The following is a 25,715-nucleotide window of genomic DNA, read 5'->3' as shown; positions in this document are numbered from 1 at the left end:
GTTTTTCCTTGAGACGACATTGTGAAAAGGCAAAATACGTTGGCGCTAATTGAATATTTGGGCATTAAAACTAAATTACGAATAATCGTAACTGCGAATAATATGCGAACTTCCGGGCCACGCACGTACGGGTACGCGAGAGCGAAGAAACGGCCTGTGTGGTTGTTGTTTCTTGCTCGCGGTTTGAATATTTATTTATTATTATTATTATTTTTTTTTTACGGGCACGTACTGGTGTCTTACAAAACACCATTTATCTTTCATTAGCGATTTGCAGGAAATGGGAAATTTTCAGTTCCAACATTATGTCTCTCAACCGGCAAAATAGTGTTTTGTTAGACAAGAGAGCCATTTTATTCGGTTTCGCCAAAATGCAGTCACAACATTATGTCTCAACCCACGATTTGAACAAGACACCATTGATGTGTTGTGCAACGTTTTTAAAATGGCGACAAAACTGAAAAAACAACCACTGATTTTCTCTGTCGAGATCACAGGAGTGAACAATGGTGCAGAGTAATGCCATGCTGAGCGTTTGGCAGCGGACATAAAATGGCTACCTGGAAGTCAGGCGTTGCAAAAAAAATAAAAAAATAATAATCTATTCATAAAAATTGGGCAAGGTCAGGTGACGAACATCTTCTTTTTTTTAAAGGCCTTATGTATGGCAGAACAAAACCGTGGGCGAGTCAGCTATCTCAGAGCAGGTACAACGTCCCATCTATTTATGTGCACATTATATCGAGCCAATGAAGGAAGAGACAATCGAGTAGGTTTGAAAACTGTTTTCCAACACTTTCGGGAAGGCACGTATTTACAAGCACATCGGGTAAACCCTGAAATATCGTAGATTTTAACCAATCGCTGGATTTCATTTCAACCAAACGTGATTTGAGATGAGACGAGTCATGGTTTGTGCCCCGTGTACGTATGATCATCTCCCATTATGAGCCTTGTGGTGTTTCTCATGCACCATTTTTAATGAGCCCAAACATAAAGAGATGGACAAAGTTAGTCATGCCAAAACGCAGAGAAAAAAAAGGTTATGACGTTGGACGAAAAGATGAAGTTGTTAGATCGGTTTACTTGAGGTGAAAATGCTGCATCTGTGGGCCCCAATTACGAGATCAATGATTGTATGTAGACCCTTCCCCATTGTTCTCTTCCTCATTCCTAAGTCTTAATTACCCTTCAACCTCATTCCCAAACTCTGTATTTGAACTGCATTCCCAAACCCTCTCTTTGACACCCGTACTCGAATAGTCATTCTCAAACCCTTATTCTTCGCCTTCCAGCATTCCAATCAAATTAGATCAAAAGACTACCTGAAAAGCAGTAACCAATGCGAAGGCTCCAGTTCAACCACGACTGTTTACATGTTCCATGCCAGCAAGGGCTGGTTTGAGATAATCAAAAGACGATTTGCCCTCCATCAAGTAAAATTAGTCAGGGAAACAGCATAGGCTGACCATGATGCTACAGAAAAGTATCCACCACAGCTCATGGAACAAATTGAGGTGAAGGGATTTATGCTGGAGCAGGTTTTTAACACAGCCGAGATGATATTATTCTGGAAGAGGACGACACCTTTCAACTTCCTCTCCAAGCATGAAAGATCGGCTTTGGGGTTCAAGGTAAGGTGGTTGAAGGTAGTCTTACCCTTCTCCTATGTGGCAATACTGCAGGTGACTTCGTCAAAGCTAATGCTGATCTTCAGATTGCTCAATCCTGCAACCCACTCTCTCAACATCAACATGATCCTGAGCAAAGTTTTGTGTTTTCTTTTTACGGCACAGTACAGGACTCATTCATGATATTACCCTCACCCACCTGAATATATGGTCTCCTACCATGAAATATTAAACACTAAATGTGGCCAAAAATATTGGCACACTTGCACTTTTGTTTTGAATAATTCACAACTTTCTCTAAAAATAGTTTCCATGATTTCATGAATTTGGTTTCCATAGATTTCAAAATCAGTGACAAACGCATTTTGTCTCCACAATTCTTTATGTCACTGTTAATATTACAGAACCTTTTTTTAAAATGCAGAACTTAATATATCCTATTAAAATCAGAAAATAAATAGTATTGATAAGATTATTAACACCCTCAACCTAATATTTGGTATCACAGCCTTTGGACAAAATAATTGCAATCAAACACTTCCTACAGCAGTGACTGAGCTTCCTACACGTCTCGACTGGTAGTTTGTCCCACTCTTCTTGCGCAAACTGCTCCAGTTCTCCCAGATTTGAAGGGTGCCTTCTCCCAATTGCCATTTTCAGATCTCCCCACGGGTGTTCAATGGAATTTAGATGTGGACTCATTTGTTGGCCACTTCACAACAGTCCATCGTTTTGTCTTGAACCATTCCTGTGTGCTTTTTGAAGAGTGTTTGGGGGGGGGGGGGGGTCATTGTCCTGCTGCAAGACCCATGACTTGACAGAGACCCGGCTTTCTGACACTGGTTTGAACCTTGCGCTCCAAAATGCCTTGGTAAACTGATTTCATGATGCCATGCAATGCACACAGCAACCCCAAAACATCACTGAATCTCCTCCATGTTTGACTGTAGAGAAGGTGTTTCTTTTTTTTTTGAAGGCTTCATTTTGTTTTCTGTAAACAGAGATGATGTGCTTTACCAAAAAAGCTCTAATTTGGTTTCATCTGTCCACATGACATTCTCCCAGAAGGATTTTGGCTTGTTCAAGTGCATTTTGACAAACTCCAGTCAGTCTTTGTTGTGTCTCTCTCCCACCAGTGGGGTCCTCCAGGGTCTCCTACCATAGAACCCCTTTCATCGAGTTGGTGATGCACAGAGCGAGTTGAAACTGTCAGAGCTTGTGTCTGAAGGTGAGCTTGAATCTCTTCGGCAGTTGATCAAGGTGCTTTCTCCACCATTCAAACAATCCTTCGATCAAGTTTTCTCTTGTGGCCACATCCAGGGAAGTCGGCTCCAGTGCCAAAGGTCTTAAACTTCCTGATAGCATTGCGTATGGTGGATACAGGAACATCAAGGTCTCGAGATAGATTTGTAGCCTTGAGATTGTCCCCACTTGGCTACAATCTTGTGTCTGAACTCAGACAATTCTCTGATTTTCTTTTTCTGCATGCTATGACAAAATAGCAGGACACCTTTGCTCTCTTCAAACTGGTTGAATGAGTGATTTTTATATTGCAGGCACCTGCAATTCACCACAGGTGAGTTAGATTGTAATGTAAAGGAGAATCACCTGCTTGTAATCAAATTATTTCTAACACCTTCTAAAAGGTGCCAATATTATTGTCCGGGCCATTTTAGGATTTCTGTGTGGAATCAGCTAAGATTTAGTAATTTTTTCAGCTTTTTTCTGTTTTGTTCCACTGAAAACCAAAGAAACGTGTGGAGAACAAAAGATTTTTTAAACTGCAACTCTTTTCTGGAAGAAATGGTGCATCATTTGAAAAAAAAAAGATAAAAAAAAAAGAAGGAAAGAAAGAAAGAAAGGAATACCAATATTTTTGGCTATAACTGCACATGTTTATTTCAATTGTAATGTGTTCACTTCTGGCTGATGCTCACCTTCCTCCATATTTTCTCAAAGCCCAGGAACCGAACTCCTTTTCCCATTGGAACCTGGTTTCCATGATCGCATTTTTAACTCGAATGGCACTCGGTGGAGCGCATTCCTCCGCCACGTAATGCCCGATCCACAACTAGACATCGGGCCCAATACATTTTTGAAATAGGCAATAGATAGTTTTTTGGCCCAATCTCTCAATGGTGAAGAATTACAATTTAAAATAAATAAATAAATAAAAAAATCAAATAATTGTCTTATCCAGTTCCAGATCTTCACCAAAACTGCATCAATTCTTCCTTGTCGCAAACCCAACGTGTCCAACAAGTTTCATTCGAATCTGTCCACAATTTGAGATATCGTGCTATTTAAAATATATATATATATAAAAAATTTTTGGCCCTATCTCTCAATGTTGAAGAATCACTAAAAAAAAATTCTAGTATTCAGATCCGGATCTTCAGTTTGTCTGAACTTCGACCCCTTGGATATTGTTCTGCGAATTAGTGGATGCCATTAGGGAGAGTTCATTCTATTTTTCCATAGTGCATCCATCTGATGGGCAGCTCATTTTGGCAACGTCAGGTGAGTCGATGCGAGGGTGATCATGTGTTTTTCTTCTGGTGAGGACATTCGCTGCTTCTGCAACTAGAACAGGTGGTAGAGCGTATACCTCCCCCGCCAGGCTGAATAGTTTACGTTTTGTATCCCACAGATCCGGATTTGGACCTAAATCTAATCAGTTCATCCTTGTCACACACCTAACCTGTCCACCAAATTTCTTCCAGATTCACCCACAACTTAAGATATCCTACACACAGACAGGCAGGCAGGCAGGCAGGCAGGCAGGAAGAGACAGATAGAAAAGAGGTTTGGGGGGTGAAAACTACCTCCACCTTTGGTGACGGAGGTAATTTTAACCATCGTGATATTTGAGGGTTTACAGCATTTACAAGCACATACAAAAATCAAAAACAAAAAGAAAAAGAATACACCTCAGGACAGATCCCCTTACACACTCTTATCGAAGGACAGACAGGCACACCACACAATCAATCATTCGGGAAAGTAGAGGGGAAAGGGAGAGAAGGAAAGAAGAGGCGTGGTTGCGGTCCCTCGCCTGCCCAACACAAGCAGGCGGGACCCTGCAACAACAATCTGGAATACTGGAATAAACCAAATTAAGGAAACCCGATTTGTTTTCTGTCATTTCTAGCAACATAAACTGGATAGAGTTTCAGTAAGCACTTGCACAATTTGTGCATGACCCGACGACGTCACATGTTCTCCACTCTCCACATGCGGCATGCTAATCTCCTTGGCAATCATACAAACTCTTGCCACTTCTTTTTATCCACCCTTCGCCTCTCCACTGGGTGCCACAGACCTGTTCACGGTGGAGCATTTGATCTCCGGTAATGGTACCCTTTGGAAGACCTTCCTCTGGCACCACCCACCTCCAACCATTGTGTGAGAATGATACAAGAAAACCAATTCAACGCCATGAGCACCAAGTGTGGTTTTTGTTATTCTGGGTCGAGGGTGCTTCACTTATTTCTCTGCCTGTTAGAGTGTACGTCTATCTTTTGTCCTAGGATTTTCCATTTTTGTCATTCTGTGCCTTATAATAAACTGTTGTTCTGCAAGAATAAGTTTCCTGTGGTGACACGCCATTGCAGACTTCGCACGTGAGAAACAATTTTGGTAAATCCCTGAGGGAGGTTAAAATTGGTGACATTCTCTTCGAGAACGGCAGAACTAACAATTAAAACTGGAGGAACGGCAAATCATTCATATTTGCGCAGTTTTCCATTTTCCAGAAGTTTCAAGTACTTGGACAAGTTTTCCAAGACTGGAAAATGCTCTCATTTTTCCAAGACTTAAGGAGTTTCAAAGGCCTGCAGACCATGCAAGTGCCCATACCTACATGCCATCTCATCATCCCAAATACAGGAATTATGTACAGCATGGTATTGCACGGATGCTTTCATCTTAGCTTTCAGCACAACGTGTTCATCAAAACTGCTCAGAAGACAAAAATAAAAACTATTTATTTCATTATTTAAAAAAAATAATAATAATAATGATTACCTCTCATGTTCCCATTGTATCCCACTTCCAGAAAGACAGCCATTGTAAATCTTGTTTGTGGGATAGATGGAGAAATTTCAAAGGAAAGATAGGATTGTGCAGAGGAGCTTGGTCAGGAGACATCGCAATGTAAATTAAGTAGGGTACCTGAGCTGAAGTGTTACATGTCACCACACCTAGGGGGGGGGGGGGAGTTGCGGTGTTAAAATAGGTCGGGTTTAAGGATAATTTCTCCCAGTATGTGATTGCCCCGTCACATTTTCCTGTTTTTGCATTTTAAGACCAGCGATTAAAAATAGGGATCACATCCTAAAAACAACAACAGAGCTGCACATCCAATAAGGCAAGAAACCCCGCCTCCAGGGGCGACAGAGCAAACCACGCCCCTGGAGTGGATGATTTGCAGGCGCGACATCAGTGAGAAGAGGGGGGGGTGAGTCGTGAGGATCATGGTCAGAGAGTCGCACGTTGAGCGACAAGGCAGTCGAGATGAAGGTTCGGAGCGGGAGAGAAGCGAGGCGGCAGATATGGCGGTTGGAAGAAAGGGTAAAAACAGCTGGCTTTCACTCAATACGGTAAAGGCTGCACGATTGTGTTCCTGCTGAGGCGAATTTGCTTGCATGATGGAGCAAGACACTGGCCATGGACTGTTGGCTCACTCGTGTGGGACCAGTCTTGAAGCCTCGTGTTGGGCCACTGGGGCAAGATGGCACCATCTTGCAGAGCAGTGGGGAGGACAATCAACGAAAGAAGTTGTACAGCTGTTCCTGAGCCCTGGTGTTGAGTATCACCACCCAAATTTCATCAGATACATTTGCCTGCCCAGAGAGCGACTGGGCGCCATTTTGGGGGAATTTTCCTCATGCAGTGACAAAGCAGTTTGGTGACCTTCAAGCTCCCTTAACTCACTTATCGACCCGAAGCCAAGTGCCTGGGGCGAAAGGGAGGATTTTTTTTTTTTTTTTTAATCTATTCTGTCCCCTTGTCTGCATTAAAGTCTGTGTGGAGGGGGCTTCAAAATTAGATTAGGGTTCAGTTTTACCTCACATTCCCATTACCCTTTGAATTACCATTGTAAATATTCGATTTATTTTCATGAAACCCAGTATTTATTCAAGTTGCTTGTGTCTGTCTACCATGCATTAGAGATAAACCCCCTTGTGCTGTGCTTCCATCTGCTCTGTCCATATGGCCCTTTCCTTTCCCGCGTGCACCATAATGTCCGAGAATCTCGGCTGTAAGCCCTCAAGGGAGAACAGTTTGGCTATCCGTCCAGATCGGGCAAAACCCCCTGGACATGACAATATATTTGAGGGAAGATGGCAAAGAATGAGAAGACAGGATGAGAGTTCAGAGTCAAAGGGAAGCAAAAAGTATTTTTGCATCATTATTGAAATAAATTGTTCAAGTACCATGTACCTATCAAATGCATATCGGACTGGGCTTAAACGACAAATTCAACCCACTGGTTGCATCATTAGTGAGATGAAACTGCGCCACTGATGAGGGCACGGTTATATTTAGCCAGATCATCAGCAGACAATGGCCTACGGTTTGAAAGATACAATGAGATCTTTAGCATTCAGCACCTGATGCTAGATGTGACACTGGCTCATTGTTCCCTCTGAAGGATGTCATGCACAATGATAGAATCATTTCCTGCCTGTGAAGCACTAGAATGATTTTGTAATCAGGTGGGAGGAAATCAAAGCCAGTCAAGAGAGGTCAAAGGTGAGTGTGGAACACTTGAGCTATATTGTCAGCCCAATAAGACAAATATTCCATTGTTCATGGAATACTTCATGGACAAATCGGTATGCAAGACGTATTCACGTGCTGTGTGGACAAGGACAAATGCAATACCCTCTTTGGCAAGGCTAATGAATCTTCCAGTTCAATTGATTCAACGTTTGAAGAATGGAGGAAAGGCAGCAATCAGACGTCAGGCAAATTGTCCACTTTAGAAGCCATTTTGTGCATTTAAACAATTTTAAGTTACATTTCATGCACAACCCTCAGAGGGTGTTGGAAAAGAAATTTGGAGGGGGGGGGAATACCAACACCGAAGGTTAAAAAATCCAAATCAAACCTGTGCTTGGAACCTGCTCCGAATGACTGCTTTTGGTTAGTCGCCTCTGTTTTGTACGTACAATGTTAGTTTACTCAGTCACCACCTGCAAAAATATCTATCACAATATTAACATTACTTGTGCCCAGCGACCACCCATCTTATCTTGGAAGTGGTCAGCAAATGACAAGTATAAAAGTCAAAACCTATATTTAGGTAGAGTTTCATGACTTTAAAAAAAAAAATAATAATAATAAAAAATATATATATATATATATATAGGAAAAATAAATAAATCAATAAATCACATGTCATGGCTTTCTCAATTTCTGAAAATAAAAAACTAGAGTTCATAGAACACCTTATCCCATGTAGTCCTGAGAAAAAGAACATTGAAAGGGTCTTGAAAGTCTTGCTTTACACATTTCTGAACCAATCTATTTCCTACGAGCAACGATTTTGTCTGAATCTCGATATTTCCAACACGTAGAGCGCAAGCAGCAGATTTGACAGGTTGAGATGGTGCAAAGTTTTGTCCAAGTACTGCTAAACTGGAGGTTTTTTGGAAGTGCCAACAAGCTGTTTCCTGTCACATTCTAGTATTCAATTGCAATAAAAGTAAAGTTTGAGGTTGTAGAAATTCCACCCCCCCCCCACACGAAGTTTACCGCCGTTGATGCAGCGTCTGACGACACCTAATTTAACATGTCATATTAGTTCTTCGTGACCATTTGTGTCCACCATGACGCCCCTAAAAACAGCAAATTTCCTGTTTGGAGTGATTTTCAATTTTTTTTGACTGTTGGGCAGAATACAAAAAATGAAGAAAAGTTATTTGAAATCATGGAAGCCAATGTCTTCTCAATGTTGGTAAATCAGAAAAAAAAAATAGCACAAAACGAAAATAAAATTAAATTGTTCCATTCCAGGACAATACTCATCACACCGAGAGATGCAACTGAAGAACAAAGCTTGTTCTTCCCATGCAACACCAACAGAGTAGACAAGGATCACAGGATTCTCCAGTCCATGAAGCTGAAGTACCACAAATAGAAGTTGCGAAACACGATTGGTGCGCTGGAGTGATGAGAATAGTTTTCATGAAGAAAGTCAACCTGGGGCTACTGTACTGGTTTCGCAAGGCCTGGAATGATGTGGAGCTATGCACAATTAATTCAGAAGTGCTTAGATATTCAGAAGCCAGGATAAGAATGAGAAAAAGAAAAAAAAACAACAAAAAAAAAAAAAACACATTTTTCATTCCCTTAATGTTCTTTTGCAATACACTATTGCAACGGACTTTCTCTTCCGAATGAGCGACTCAAGAATGCTGGAGATGAGCTTCCAAAATGTCAATTGGAGGCTTTGTGGGTGCACACGCACATAAAACAAAAACCAATTGGCAACAGTTTCCACAGCTACTCCAACACATGCAGACTGAGGAGCATGACAAACAGTAGAGTTGAGTGATGGCTGTTCACCTTGGTGAAGACTGCACACTAGTGTTCAGACAACCCACAGCAAGTCCCCGACCGAATGGGGTTGGTACTTTTCCACCCACCTACCCGACCCCCCATGTGAAATACCCAGGTTCCGCACTTGATCTCACCTATTTAAAAAAGGTATTCCCACGATACAATATGAAAGTTAACATGACCACCTTCTCTACAAAATGACCTCTAGTTATACAAGAGTAAATATAACCTGCACAACCACATGAACCAGGTTATTATTAAAGAAAATAGTGATGGATGCCACCCCTAACCCCACCCACCCTCTCTGTACACGCATTATGTGAAAAACAAAGCTGAAAGTTGACAAATGCACCTCAGGCCAGAAATGTGACAAAACACTACAAATAATTACAGTGCAGGAGTGAGTGGTAACATCTAATAATTTTGAGATATCCAGAGCACACAGAAACAAGGCAAAACTTCCATCGGAGCAAATCGCTCTGAAATGCGTCTTCCATGAACAAGAGAAGGTTAATGCAAAACAACAAGCAGAGATAAAACTGTCAAGGTTAGTTTTAAAACTGGTGAGAAGCAGAAGTCAAGTAACAAAAAAAAAAAAAAAAAAAAAAAAAAAAACACCCGTTAATGCACAAAACACCACGATGGTCACACCATGCAGAGAGACCTGGATTCTGCATTTGACTAGATCAAGTGGCACAATGGCAGTGTGCGTGGAACCGCAGCTGAGGATGCCTCCCAAACCACATAATGCATAATATTTGGCAGAACCAAATGCACAGCTTGTCTCTTCTGTGGAAGGAAAGGTCATTGAACCAGGAAAAAACAAACAAAAAAAGACATATACATTCATAATATATAAACAAATCTCCTTTCGAAGCACAGACTAATAAATGTTTCGTACATTCTCGGTCGGGGAGAAAGTTGAAAGTCTGTTCACCCGGAACCCAACATTCAGTGATTTTTTTTTTCATGACCAGGAGCATAACACTTCTCAAACATATCTTTCACGAGCCACGCACCTGGATGCATGTACGCAAAAAAAACCCCTTGACCTGCTTCCTGCAAGTACCGTATCGTAGCTTTGCGGCATATCTCATCAATGTAACATCATTCCCAACGCCACCCCCCTCGAGTCACTTGCAGAATGAAAACACCAACAGCATCTATTATGCATCCAGTAATTACGAAGTCACCACACGATGGAAATATTCAGTGCATACGAGTGTAAATCACCATCTTACTACAAACAGCACCATCTGAGATGTTACATTTTAAAAACACTCAGCATCACGTGCCTGTAGATAGGAAAGACATTTCCTGCGAGTTAAAGGATTGAAACGTTCAGCATACCTGTTAGTGCAATTAGCAGCGAGCTACATACAGACTAATTACACAATGATATCACTCACCACATCTATAATCAGCTGCCGAAAAAAATCCCACACAAAATGCGCAGACGACTCACCACGTCCTGGATCGCCATCATTCTCAATCTTCCGTTCTTTCTTCGAAAATAGCCCCCAAGAATCGAGGCTAACACACAGAAGGGTATGCCTCTAAGCAGACCACTGATATGGAAGAAGGTGAAGCTCCTGCACCCTCATCTCTCTGGCGCAGGTGGTGCAAGCACGAGAACAGTGGGTACAAGCGGCACCTCCAGCCCGTTTCCAGCGAGCAGGGGGTGGTTCCACCACTTCAAGGCATGAGATAATTTGCACGTCAAGCTTGTAGGGGAGGATGCCTCCGCGGACCATGCCGCCGCCAAGGCATTCCCTGTGGAACCAACGAGCCTCATCAAGGAGAAGAGGTACCTGCCAGAGCATGTTGTAACTGATGAGACCAGCTTCTTTTGGAAAATGAGGCTGACCAGAACGTTTATCTCAGCAAGAGAGCAAAGCAGCTGGCTTTGTATAGATAGTCCTTGGTCCCTTGTCAAAGGCTTATTTTAGGGGCATGCATTGGCTCGGCTGTGTTTGTCCCATGTAACGCCTTTCCCCCTCCCCTTCTGGTACTTTCAATCTTTATTCCTTCACACCATCATTCTGTTCAATCCCTTCTGACTTTATTTCAATCATCCCTACAATACCGCATCAGCCCATTTCAACGGTCCACCAATAATCTCCCCTCCATCATACATCCTTTCAACAGTCCATCCTCCATCCCAACTGTCTTGCTTTCAATCGTGCAGCTGTTTGGTCATCCTCGATCGTGCGGGGTTCCTTTCCGTGTTCCCTCCATCCGCGCGTTGCTGGGTATGGAGCGTTGCTGTCCGTGGTGACCGGCATGGCTTGCAAGGCACGGTGCTTCTCTTGGGCGTTGTATAGTGCAAAGCAGTGCGACTGTTTTCCACACTTAGGAGGCTGGGGGCTCTCGATGCAGCTTTGCATGCGTAAAGGACAGGGCGGGGGCTTCATTGAAACTTCTCAGAATGGTGCGGCAGTTTCCACAAATGACATCATTCACCCACCCCCATTGGCTGCAGACCAATGGGTGGGGGGGGGGGAGCTGAGGTGAAGAAAAAGCAGAAAAGGCAAGAGGACTCGTGACAAGCTCACATGAGCAGGGACAAGGAGCACTCCTGAGCAGACACCTCAGAAAGCAGAAAGGTAAGAAGCAAAAGGAAAAAGATAGACTGAGAAGGCTCATGAGGGAAGGAACAAAAACGTGAGGGAAAAGGAAGGAAAGTTTCATGAGCAGTTAGTGTCAAGCTTCTGTGGATAAAGAACACTCCTTCCACGAGCGTCATTCTGCCAGCCACGAAGGACGAACAGGGTGATTGACGGCACCTCTCGATGGGAGTCAGAGGAAGAAGGAACTGAGGCAGAGGGTGAGTCGCACATCTAGCTCGCATATCTGGGGTGTCAGAGAGTACTTGCCGACTGGGTCCGGGCACCTGAGGGATGCAAGTGCGTGTCCCCAGCGCTCCTGCCCATCTTCCCCATCCATTTTCCTCCGCATTCTGTATATTTATGTGAAGTGAGGGAGACAAGGAAAGACTGCTTTCCTTCTCTCCATTCATTACTTTTATTTTATTTTCAAGTCCTCGTTTTATTCTTTGCCCCGAGTGAATAATGGCCAAGTCTTTTGTGTAAGTAAGATTGAATAAGAATACGTTATGGTTAAATCTGCGCTTTTGTGCCATTTTGCCTTCTTGCTTTTCAATGATTGCTTGCTTATGCGTTTCTAATAAATAATTGTTTGTTGCTGTCTCCATTCTGTCTCAGTTGGCTTTTCCCTTATTGGTCTGATGCAGTGCACAAGTTAGGTAAAATGGGACGGTCTACCCCAATAATTTGCTGTCATTCAGCACACACTCACTAACGCTCGGCAGTAATCGAGTGTGCACCGAGGACACTGACCCCAATGAGCCAGCCGTCCACAGGTAAGGTATCACGTCAAGTGGTGTAACCCTTCTTGGATTGGCCATGCCAATCGGCGTTCATGGTTGCTGTGCAACCTGTCGGTGTGCGGAGTTCTGTACCCCGAGGTATCAGGACTGGGCGTTTAAGGGACCCGAGTGGTTCCCCTTACAGCAAGCCTCGAACCCTGGATCCACAACAATGTATATATTGTTTTGACCCCTCCTCTCAATGGTGAAGAATCACTTAAATTAAAACATTCCTGTATCCAGAAAGCAATGTCCACTGGTGATCTCTTGGCCAAGATTGCCAATGAATGATCATCAGCTCTAAAACAGTTAAAAAATAAAGTGTTGCACAGTATAGGCTATAGCAGCAAAGCCTTTGATGGAATGACAAGAGATCCCAGCGAAGCTTCAACGTATGATATTCAGTTCAGTCTCTGCTCACCTCATGGTTTTTCCAGCTCCCTTGCTGGGCAATCTCACTCCACCTGCATCGATGGTGCCCACTGAAACCAAACATTGATTTGAATGTCCTTCAAGGTCATCGTGTCATCTTGTCCTCTCAGCTACCAACAACCCTGTCCATTCCTTTACCGCCTCCCCACCCCTACCAGTTAGATATCCCAGTGTACCTGAGAGTCCCTTGCTGCTGATAACTTCTCCACTGATCAATCAATAATGATGTCATAAACCAATGGGGCTCTGACAACCTAGTCTCCTTCAATTAGTCCAAGACTCAAACCCTCAAGTAAAATTAACAAAACCACCTTTCCTCTTCTCACGTCGGGTCTCAACTTCAGCAGTCATTCTCTGTCAATATGCAGTCACAAACCGCAGTAATCACTCCTGACAGCTTTACATTCTCAGAATCAACAAATTAATATTCTTCTTCTTCTTCAGTCCTCAAGTGTTTCAACTCATCAGCTTCTCATATTCTACAAATCTGCCAGACAGGTGACATCATAAGGTGTCCTCCACTTAACGAAGGGGTGAAGTACCTTCATGATGTGAACCTCTGTTTGCATTATTTCTTCTGGGAAAATTACATTTCGTTTCTGAACAGTCATGTTTTGGTCGAAAAGCAAAAGCCGTATGCTTGGAATAATGATGGTTGTAGTTGGTGACATATTAGCTTATCTGAATTCAAATTCCAGATAAGGCATTGTCATCGTGCACTGTCCTTCCATCTCACATTATGACTGGGCCGGCCGGGCTGAAATTTGGCAGCAACGTCCCTCCCGATTAGTAACAGGGATTGCAAAGCTCATTCTGGTCACATGACTAAGAAACAGACTTAGTAAATTTCTTCAAAAAAAAATCTTCTTCTCCAAACCCACCAGTCAGAATGCTTCCAAATTTATGTTACAACATTAGGACAGGGTCTGGATGTTTAAATTGGAGGCCACGCCGATCACATGACCAGAAGTGGGTTAAAATGGTGAACTTGGTCAATTTTTGTGAAAAATCATGTAAATTCCTTCAAAAATCTTCCTCTCAAGACCCACCAGTCAGAATGCTACCAAATTTGGGTTACATGAGGCCAAGGCCCCGATAAACTACAGATCCAATTGTCCTTTTTAAAATTTTCCTCGAGACGGTAACATAATAAAGTGAATTTAGTTGTACCACTTAACAAAACAATCTAGAGTCCAAGTTTCCGTACAAAAGGCAGCAGCAGATGGTGGTGGAGGAGATGGCCATTTTTAACCCTTTCATTTCAAAAAGTTAATTATTTGCAAGCCTTCTGAAAAGTTAATCCCCCCCCCCCAATCAAAAATTAATCAGTGGAAAAAGGCATCATATTTATAATCACCAGTCTTTTGATCACAAGTCTTTTGTAGCAAATAAAGACCTCCATTAATCGATGAATAGTCCTAAATGAAACCATCCCTTGTAGCAAACGTTCATCAAGCAGGGGATACCTGTGCTGCTCCCAGGTCTGGAGCAGCACTCAAGTAATTGGTATTCTGGATAGTGTCCAAATGATTAATGATCCTACTCGGTCTACCAATCTCCAACCTTTGGCTTACCACTTTTACCAGGTCATGCTCTGTAAAATAGTTAATTTTTTGTATACATTGTCGAGACTCGTACGAGAGCAAACAATGCACAAGGGGGAGGGGGCGGGAGACAAGAGGAGTGCGAGAGAGAAGGACAAAACAGGAACATTAGATCTGTGGAAGGGAGAGGGATGGGGCGGGGAACACTGGGTATACAAGATGGACACGACAGGGACCTTCAGGAAGGAAGGAAGGCAGGGAATTTGAAGGTGGGTTTGGGGTGGATTAATGGGGGTAGAAAAGATCATGGTTTTGGATGGGGGAGATAAGAAATGGTGGTGAACAGCTGTTTTAAAGACCTGGCAGAAAGAGTGGGATTGAAGAGAGTGTGGGAGTTTGTTCCAAAGGCAAGGGGGAAAAAAAAAAAAAACAGGAATGAAAGAGTGAAGGCGAGTAGTGATTCTAGATTTTGTTAGTTTTATCAGAAGGGAGTTGATGGAGGACCTTAAGCGCCCTGCGGAAATATGGGGGGGGGGGCGACATATATCAGAGTGGGGAGGGGAGGCCGGAGAGGAAATGGGAGAAGAAAGAAAGACCACTGACCTGCCTGCGGTGAGCGAATGAGAGGCACAAAGACAGCCTCACCACGGGAGATACCAATGATCCTATACTCCGTTCACACCAGTCGAGCTGTGACTCATCACACTTTCTACCAGACATTCCCTTCCCTCCATATCAAATGCCATGCCCAACAGCCTTTCAAGCCATGGGTTCTTGGCTATCAACTTGCAACAATTCAAGTCATTAAGCAATTGAACGAGATCTTAGTTACATTTTCACATCTTTTTTTCTTTTTCACCCAGAAAAAGAAGGGGGGGGGGAGAAGACACTCTTGGTTTATGGGCTCGACCATTCCCCTACGGTAGTAAATATATATATATTTTATTTATTTGAAGGTTCTATTTTGGGATGGAAATGGGGAAGCCATATAATAATTTGATACGTCTTGCATCATTGCTTCTCACTTGAGCTTCTTGAATATCATTGGCATTTTTTGGGGGGGGGGGGTGGGAAAACCCATGAGAGAACTCACGTTCCAAGCTCCCATGCTACTGTAATTTCACATGACCAGGAAATAGGTCAACACCACCTCAAGAAATGCAGAGAAAAATTTGCACCACTGAAAGCAACCTTTCTAAACTACATTTTCATCAAGTTGACCAATATTATTACACTGGCATTAAATAAATAAAAACCAGGCTCAAAAGCTGCTTCCAAGCACTTGAGTACCATCTTCATCAAATCCATCACAAAGTGGATGCACATTTTTGACAACTAAACATCACGTGACCACTGCTGTAATGCATACTACACACTGCACAAGGTATCCATGGGTTCTTAAAAGTCTTAAGAGGTTTAGACAAAACAATACAATAAAATGACAGGTAAACAGCACGCGTGGGTTCGTAGAAAATTACACACTCAGGTTGGCCCGTTTGACTTCCCCATCTCAACACTCAACTCATGATATTGGGATCCCACATATTCGCCTCGCTATGCCAAATACAATGTATGAAACTTTTATCTATTTATTTATAAAACAATGATCGCCAGTGTTGGTCCTACAAGATCAGACCCTTCAAGTGTTGATTCATGCAAAGTCATCTGCACAACACCAAGCTCACAAAGCAACAAACAGGCTGAAGGTTGGTGATGAAACCAAATTTCACAATACATTCCAGTAGTCATTGCATTGGTACTTATAGGGAGGGAGGGGGGGGGAGAGGTTGAGGACTTCATCAAATTTTACATTGCATGGATGTTCTGCGGGTTCTGTTGGTATATATTCGGCTAATGCTGCCAGTCACATGCAGAAACGCTCGCTCCAAGAGTTTTCATTTAAATACACTTTAAAAAAAAAAAGTTAAAGTTGCTTCAAATTAATCCAAACAGGGAAATATTTTCTCCCCAAACACAGAAAATTTGAACTCAAGTGGTGTATAGGCAACAGACCGCTGCCTTGATCAATCTTGGCCAAACATAAATAAATAAATAAATAAATAGATAAATAAATATCTAACCTCTCATGTTTGAACTCTTTCAACCAGTGCAAGAATAAAAAGCTTCATTGTTTTTTGGTTTATTTTTAAGCACAGGCTTCTGGTGGTATCGATTTAGAAATTTCCTTGTGCTCATAACCAATGAGCTTTCTCGGCATCAAATATAAACCATTTATTTAATGTCTGCTGTTCAAGACTCTTTCCTGGAGGAACCCCTAACACGTACAGGAAAAGGACATTTAATAAGACACATGGACGTACTACGTTTGATACGAATTGCAAAGGATATTCAGAGACATTTATATTGTAAAAATGAAACAAATTAAACATAATTAATTTTTTTTAAACAAACCACCTTTGGTTTGTAAACCCATTAGACCTTGCTCATCGACTCAGGCAGCACATGTCGCACTCCACTCGCGTTTAGACATTTACATTGTAAAATAAATTTTTATTTATTTAACAAACCACCTTTGGTTTTTAATCCCATCAGGTCTTACTCATCGACTCAAGCAGCACATGTCGCACTCTACTCGCGTTTAGACATTTAAGTTGTAAAATAAAATAAATTTATTATTATTTATTTAACAAACCACCTCTGGTTTGTAATCCCATCAGACCTTGCTCATCGACTCAAGCAGCACATATCACACTCTACTCGCGTTTAGACATTTGAATTGTAAAATAAAATAAATGTATTTAACAAACCACCTTTGGTTTTTAATCCCATCAGACCTTGCTCATCGACTCAAGCAGCACATGTCACACTCCACTCGTGTTGACATTTAAATTGTAAAGTAAAATAATAAATTTATTTTTATTTATTTAACAAACCACCTTTGGTTTTTAATCCCATCAGGCCTTACTCATCGACTCGAGCAGCACGTCACACGGCACTCGCGTTTAGACATTTAAATTGTAAAATAAAATTAACTAGCATATACCGCGCTCTGCGCGACATGTTGGGGTGGGTGCGTTTGAGAAAGGAACTGATGCAGAATATCAGTAGTAATTTTACTTTAATGCAGTAAGTGGAATACGATTTCACTGTTTCAGAATCATTTTATTTACTTTTTTGTACCATGCACCTCATATTGTCTTTGAGATAATGTAAGCCGAATATCACGTTACTCGAGCGCAGAACAAAGTCGAAGATAGCGCGACACGAAACCACAAACTCAGAAATAATATACAAGATTTATTACCTTCGCATTCTGCGAAAGGTTATGTTTTGGTCGGCGTGTATTTATTTATTTATTTGTAATTCGTATAACTCAAAAAGTATTAAACCGAATTGCATGAAATTTGGTGGGATGATTGGTTATTAGCCAGGAAGCATTCGATTAGATTTTGGGATCGTTCGGGTCAAAGGTCAAGGTCAAGAAAAGGTCAAAATCGTCTTTTTACGATAACACGGTCAATTTTTATTCAATTTGCATGCAACCAACGCCAAAATGTTCAGAATTCAACGCCTCATCTTGTGATATGCAATATGACACTGACGCCCATACTCTTGTTACCGGTTTGGGGTCAAAGGTCAGGGGGGGTCACGACCTTGAAAAATATGCGGTTTTTGTCATAACGCGGTCAATTCTTGTCCGCTTTACATGAACCCAGCACCAAAATGTTCAGAATTTAATGCCCAATCTTGTGACACAATGACGTCATAACACATGTCACCGGTTGGGGTAAAATGTCGGGGGGGGGGGGTCACGCCCTTGAAAAATATGCGGTTTTCGGCATAACTCAGTCAATTCTTATTCGATTTGCATGAAACCAGCATCAAACGAGATTACCTTCTCTTGTTGAAACGTTGTAGTCACCGAGCTTGCGAGTGAAGACTCGCCAAAACGACGCGAGTTGATTGTTGTTTAGTCCGTAGCCCCCGAAAGTCGGGGGGGGGGGTCATGACATTATAGATATGTGGTTTGTGTCATAAGAACATTCATATGAAACAAGTTCCCAACACTCATACCAAGAACAAAAAAGTAGTGGCAGCGAAGGGATGTGCTCTATGAGTGCCTGTTCTAGTTTTTATTTATTTAACAAACCACCTTTGGTTTGTACTCCCATCAGGACTTTCTCATCGACTCAAGCAGCACATGTCACACTCTACTCGTGTTTAGACATTTAAACTGTAAAATAACATAAATTAATTTATTTATTTAACAAACCACCTTTGGTTTTTAATCCCATCAGACCTTGCTCATCGACTCAAGCAGCACATGTCACACTCCACTCGTGTTGACATTTAAATTGTAAAGTAAAATAATAAATTTATTTTTATTTATTTAACAAACCACCTTTGGTTTTTAATCCCATCAGGCCTTACTCATCGACTCAAGGAGCACATGTCGCACTCTACTCACGTTTAGACATTTAAACTGTAATATAAAATAAATTTATTTTTATTTATTTAAACAAACCACCTTTGGTTTTTAATCCATCAGGCCTTACTACTCATCGACTCAAGCAGCACATGTCACACTCTACTCACGTTTAGACATTTAAACTGTAATATAAAATAAATTTATTTTTATTTATTTAAACAAACCACCTTTGGTTTTTAATCCCATCAGGCCTTACTCATCGACTCAAGGAGCACATGTCGCACTCTACTCGCGTTTAGACATTTAAACTGTAATATAAAATAAATTTATTTTTATTTATTTAAACAAACCACCTTTGGTTTTTAATCCCATCAGGCCTTACTCATCGACTCAAGCAGCACATGTCGTACTCTACTGGTGTTTCGACATTTAAATTGTAAAATAAAATAAATTTATTTATTTAACAAACCACCTTTGGTTATTAATCCCAACAGGATTTTCTCATCGACTCATGCAGCACATGTCGCACTCCACTCGCGTTCAGACGACATTTAAAAATCCAAGCTTGGAAGTGAACGACATCAACCTTCCCAACTCGACCTTCAGCATCAGCTCGTCAAGAAGACGTGACCTTCGCACAGCAGATAAACCTTCAAATCACATCCATTTGCCATTCGGGGTTCATACCGGTCGTAGAAGCAGCTGCGAAGCGACGAGATGAAAAGCTCGAGTCCGTCGGGTCGGACGATTCGGGCCTACTCGGGGTGTTCACCTCCGTGGCGAGTTGAAAATGAGGGGCGTTGAAGAGATTCGACCTCATCGCAGGGAGCACAGCAGAGTACATCGCGATGGTTTCTCCTGTGAAGAGATAAAAGAAAAGCTCCTCAGTGAGAATACCTCAAAAAAACCCCCAACCAAACGGGAAAATCCAAGAAAAAAAAATCCAGGAAACGGTCCGAACCCGGTGACTTCCAATTGACCGGTGCGGCCAATTTCCAAGATGGCGGAAGCTTTCCACGTGACGGCCGCAGTGAGCGATTTGTAATTTATACTGCACCCGAAATATTACTTCCTGAATATAACGCAACAACATTTACTGTTTTAATTAAAAAAAAACTTTAAACCTTTAAGACCAAAGTGTAGAGAAGCCTTTACGAAGTCACCTTGTACCAAGACGCCGAACTGAACCCTCACACTGCGGCAGGCCTTCCGCTATTGGCTCATACGCCTCATGTGATGAAGAACCCTCATACATTTCCACACTGCGGAAAGCCTCCAACAATTGGCTCATACACCTCACGTGATAAAGAATCCTCACGCAAATCTATTCTGGACTGCGAAGGCTTCCAGCGATTGGTCAATACGTATCACGTGATAACGAATCACGAAATATCGGAACTGCGTAAGGCCTCCAGCAATTGGTCAATACGCATCACGTGATAAAAAATGCTCACGCAAATCGATACTGCGGAAGGCCTCCAGCAATTGGTCAATACGCATCACGTGATAAAGAATCCTCACGCAAATCTACACGACTAAGGCCTCCATCAATTGGCTCATACACCTCACGTGGTCAAATGTAGTCACGTCAGAAAACCATCACTGAAGAAAAATGGTTGTGGGACAAGTAATTAACAACATTTTATTTTAGATTACATTTATCCCTCATCAAGCGAATCTATTATTAATGCAAAATATTTCACGCTCATATTTTTCTCTGTGATTTATAAATAAATAAATTGTTATCCATACTTCACGATGCAGGTGCACTGCAAATGCATTTTGTTTAAACTACGTAACTGTTATGAATTATGACGTACAATTATTAACATTAACGACACAAATTTTGTTATTTAATTTTAGTGATCATGACGTAAATTACACGAAGCAACTGCGTCGCCGCCATCTTGCCAAGCCAGACCAGGGTTCGCCTGAATCAAATCAAGACCACGTGACGCGGGACGTTGGTCTGAAAGCGGCGCACCAGCACCCTGCGAAAATATAAACCGCACCAATTGTTAGGTCAAAGGTCATGGTGAAAGTTTCTTGGAGTCGGAGTTATGGATACGGAGGGGTATAGGGATATTGGCAGGCCAAATCGAAAATGATACCCCCTTGTTTCACTTTTATCCCCATGGTAACCTTGGTTTGATGATATCATGCTAGGTTTCCGGGTCATCACATCTGAGTTAACATCTTCAACAGTTGTCATTCGTACGTATGACCTGCCCGAGGTATTTTGACGAAAATAATTTTGTAAACAAAGTGAAAATGCACTCAATGACGAATAAAGTTTGAACTGAACAAAGAAGAAACAGGAAAACTGTTTCCTTCCACATAGGAGGAGAGATAATATGATCAAGGTCTCACATAAAGTGTTTAATCCCATATTACTAAGGAGGCAGTGGTTCAAACAAGCTCAAATGAGCTAAGATCCTCGTCCTCTTAATGATGACGTCATAAAAACGAATATGACGTCATTGTGATGTATCAGGTTTTGCGACAAATTATCTGTGCTAATGCCCGGCTTGATTCCCGCAAACAGAATTCAAACAGCTTCCCTCGTTTCGGAGATAATGGTATAGGCGATTTCCATTAGCGGAGATATTTTGACGTCATAACTTTTTTTTCTGGGAGGAATTTTCAAAATCGGAGATCGTGACTGTCTGCGCAGGGTATTTTTACATATATACGCCAAGTTTCAGGAAGTTTCGATGAAACCTGTAGTCTGTGAAACAAAAAAGTCCACAAGAAGAAGAACAACAACGTGATGAGTAAGACAGAGATCCTCCACGAGGATCTAAAAATAAATAATAAACATTTTTATTAAACTTTCGAAAACATATTTAAACGTTTATTTTGTAGTTATTACTTATATTTTATAATTTCCAACGTCCAACAAGCCATTCGAGAATATTTAGTTCTCTTCTGTTGCCTGGTTACAATGCTACTGTTGCTAGGTTACAATGTTACTGTTGCTAGGTTACAAGTGGCCACACAGTGACGCATCAGTTTTTCCTTCACAAAGGACGTGGATATCAGAGCAGTTGCTGCGACAGGAAAACGTCTCAAAGATATCCGTGAACTTCGTTCATTTTCATCCCACCATGGGAAACCGTCAATCAAGATGGAGGAGCTTCACCAGGGCGTGGAGAAATTGCAGGGCGAGGTTTCACATGCGCAGGGTAATTAACGAATATCTCTTTAATTAAAAACGAATACCGACGGTCGGCCATTGTTGTGTTGTGGATGGACATGTTTCTGAGTAACTCCAAAACCGTGTAACCGAGCAACCTGAGACTTTGCATGCATACTCAGGGAACTCGAAGGAAGTGCAAGACCGAAAATTGGGTGTGTGGGTTAATTAAAAGACCCCTTTTGAAACACCTCCGAGGACCGCCTCCCGAAATTGGCGGTTTGAGGTGATGGGCAAACGCCATGTATGGACGATGGCAGGCAGGAAAAAACAGGGATTGGACGAGAGAGGGGAGACTAGGGATGCAATACATTCAGAGAGATCGACATGGAGGTGAACTCACGTTGTGTGTCTGTGAGAGGGGGGGGGGGGGTGAAAATAGATACAGGTGGGGGAATGACAAAGCTTCAGGTGGGGAAGGACATAGCTACAGGTGGGGGAGGACATAGCGACAGTTAGGGAAGGACATAGCTACAGTTAGGGAAGGACATAGCTACAGGTGGGGAAGGACATTGGTACAGGTGGGGAATGACAAAGCTACAGTTAGGGAAGGACATAGCTACAGGTGGGGAAGGACATTGGTACAGTTAGGGAAGGACATAGCTACAGGTGAGGAAGGACATTGCTACAGTTAGGGAAGGACATAGCTTCATGTGGGGAAGGACATAGCTGCAGTTTGGGAAGGACATAGCTACAGGTGGGGAAGGACATCGCTACAGTTAGGGAAGGACATAGCTACAGGTGGGGAATGACAAAGCTACAGTTAGGGAAGGACATAACTACAGGTGGGGAAGGACATTGTTACAGTTAGGGAAGGACATCGCTACAGGTGGGGAATGACATCGCTACAGGTGGGGAAGGACATCGCTTCAGATAGGGAAGGACATAGCTCCATGTGGGGAACGCCATAGCTACAGTTAGGGAAGGACATAGCTACAGGTGGGGAAGGACATTGCTACAGGTGGGGAAGGACATTGCTACAGTTAGGGAAGGACATCGCTACAGGTGGGGAATGACATCGCTACAGGTGGGGAAGGACATCGCTTCAGATAGGGAAGGACATAGCTCCATGTGGGGAACGCCATAGCTACAGTTAGGGAAGGACATAGCTACAGGTGGGGAAGGACATTGTTACAGGTGGGGAAGGACATAGCTTCAGCTGGGGAAGGACATCGCTGCAGTTAGGGAATGACATCATTATAGTTAGGGAAGTGCAAAGCTCCAGCTCAGGAAGGAGATAGCTCTGGCTCGGGAAGGACATAGCTGCCATAGAGGGGGTTCAGGAAGGGTTTTTAGATTGATTCCATGATTTGATAAGCTCAGTTATGAGGAGCCGCTGATTGAGACAATGCTTTGCACATTATAAAGGAGGCGATTATGAGGGATGAGAGGATATGAGAGATGTTTAAGGTAATGATGGTATAAATACGCTAAGTACAGAAGAGGTTTTCAGCACAATTGACTGTGATCGGATGACCAGGAGCCATACTGAGCCAGAGAGTAAATAAGAGGAGAGTTGGTATACCATAAATTAAGTGAGGTAAGTAAAAGAAAGTAGTTAATGCATGGAATGGTCTCCCTGGAAAGGTCGTGGCAGCAGAAGCAGTACATACTTTAAAATTGGAATTGGATAGGTACCTGCAAGTTATGGATATGGAGGGGTATAGGGATGTTGGCAGGATTTGTAGGTGGTCTGCATGTGGATGGGTTGTTGTATCTGCACATGTTAAGGGTAACAATTGGGATGTCCGTTGGAGGGTCTCATCCTTGATGTCTGTAGGAGGGTCTACCACCATACCCCCAACCCTCTACTGCCAATTGGGATTGAAAATATGCCGAGAGATGGATTTGTTTAGTCTGGTGTTGGTGTAGTGCAGACACGATGGGCTGAATGGCCTCTTGTTCCATCGAAGGTCCTCCTTATCCCTTGCCTTAGCTCCTCATGCATCACTTTTCTTCAGTCATTAGTTACCGATACTTATCGAAAATAGCAATTCTGACTTTTTGGGGAACTTGCAGGTCATAATATAGTACTTTGTGTTTCAACTTTATCTGTTTCACTCAGTCCTGTCATTTTCTTAAAGGTGTGTGTGCATGCGTGCATACGTGTGTGTGTGTGTGTGTGTGTGTGTGTGTGTGTGTGTGTGTGTGTGTGTGTTCAGTACAAATTCCCTTACAAGGAACTTCGAGGGAGGAGGCCATTAGGCCCATCTAACCTGCACAATGGTTGCCAACGTATGGTTGTTTGTCCATGCTCTATCCTTTTAAATGCATTCCTCCATTCAGACCTTACCCTGTACAGAGCGTCGGTGCTGTCAAAGCAGTCTCCTGGCCTATTGGGTACAATCCTGGATGGGTCACCACTCCGACACAAGATACTCGAATGGCTCAATCATCCCAGCAAGCTGGTAATCAATTTGCTGACCTTGGAAGGATGACAGGCTGAGTCAACCCCACCTGGTATTAATTCAACAGCCAAGCAAGATTTGAACTCAGGACTCTAGGATCCCAAGCTCACCACCCTAACCATTAAGCCAACAGCAGGCATATCCTTTTAAATACTGAGCAGCAAGCAAGGAAGCAGCACGTACCATTTAAAAAGTGTTTGGTATGACTCGGCAGGGTTTCGAACGTCTGATCTCTCAGACTCAGAGTGGATGCTACAACCATTCGGTCTCGGCTCAAGCCTTGGTTTTGTTTTGTCATTCATTAGGCCTACTTATTATTATTACATGATCACTCTGCAGTAATGGCATCAAACACCTCTGTCGGTCTGCTCTCACCCTTGGCTGTCCGTTGATGCGCCGATGGCTGTGTGCTCACTCTCGAATGTGTGACCGATGGCTTGCGGTCTGGGCTGTGTGTTTGAATGTCGATTTTACCTTTGAGAAGTTTGAGCAAAAGGTTCATGAACTCTTATCAAGTTCCATTTTTATTAACTCTCAAATGATCTATCAAACTGATGCTTGAATCATCGAAGAGCTGTTAACGGAGGGCATGAGGCCGAAATGTGCTGACACTGGAACAGAAAGGAACAGCTGGAAAGAGGAAACAAAGAAACAGGAAAAAGGTAGACAGATGGGTAGGTCATGAAGAAGGGAAGGCCATGGATGAAGCACGATTCAACAGATGAGCAGCTGCACCCAGACGGGTGTGACCGTGAGAAATTGGTAATTTTATAGATGGACAGTGGAATCGACAGGTAAAATGGTCCCAATGGATGGAATGCTACCAGAAGTTGGACATGCCCTGGTATATTACCAAGTTATCTTGTTCCATCAAGCCAAGACCTTCTTCCTCCCCCAAATCACAGCAATTTTCTCTTATTATCTCCATGGTTTTTGAAAAAAAAACACGGGGGATATTGTAATCGGCTTAGTCTGTCCGTCTTTCCATCAGTCAATCTATCTCCTAAACGGTTGGGTAGAAATTCACCAAACTTGGTGAAGTGAAGAACCCCTCGACTTTTGTTACATTTTGTTGTATTCCGGCCTGAATTTAAAATTGATGAAATTAAAATTTTTTTGTCACCGATCTACACCTAATACCCCATTAATCACAAAGC

At 42.4% G+C, this 25,715-nt stretch overlaps 1 protein-coding gene across 6 annotated transcripts in view; it reads right to left on the bottom strand.

Moving 5' to 3' along the window:
- SLC25A3 (solute carrier family 25 member 3) overlaps nt 1-20,296 on the bottom strand; it is a 52,531-nt gene extending 32,235 nt beyond the window's left edge. The window contains exons 1-3 of one of the 6 annotated variants that reach the window (XM_085899629.1): nt 20,118-20,296; nt 19,642-19,812; nt 9,865-9,989 (exon numbers count right to left, since the gene is read on the bottom strand). In XM_085899629.1, the coding sequence (XP_085755755.1) occupies nt 9,865-9,989; nt 19,642-19,798 (282 nt within the window). In that variant the 5' untranslated portion in view covers nt 19,799-19,812; nt 20,118-20,296. Of the gene's footprint in view, nt 1-9,864; nt 9,990-19,641; nt 19,813-19,915 lie in introns of all 6 variants that reach the window. The other 5 variants (XM_085899627.1, XM_085899631.1, XM_085899630.1 and 2 more) reach the window with 5 other exon arrangements.
- Between the last annotated feature and the right edge of the window lie 5,419 nt (nt 20,297-25,715).

The sequence above is a fragment of the Eptatretus burgeri genome, chromosome 10 (genome assembly GCF_056783735.1).
Source record: "Eptatretus burgeri isolate ZD-2024b chromosome 10, Ebu_testis_v1, whole genome shotgun sequence".
In the NCBI taxonomy this organism is placed as follows: Eukaryota; Metazoa; Chordata; class Myxini; order Myxiniformes; family Myxinidae; genus Eptatretus; species Eptatretus burgeri.
This window is presented reverse-complemented; position numbering and strand designations above follow the sequence as displayed.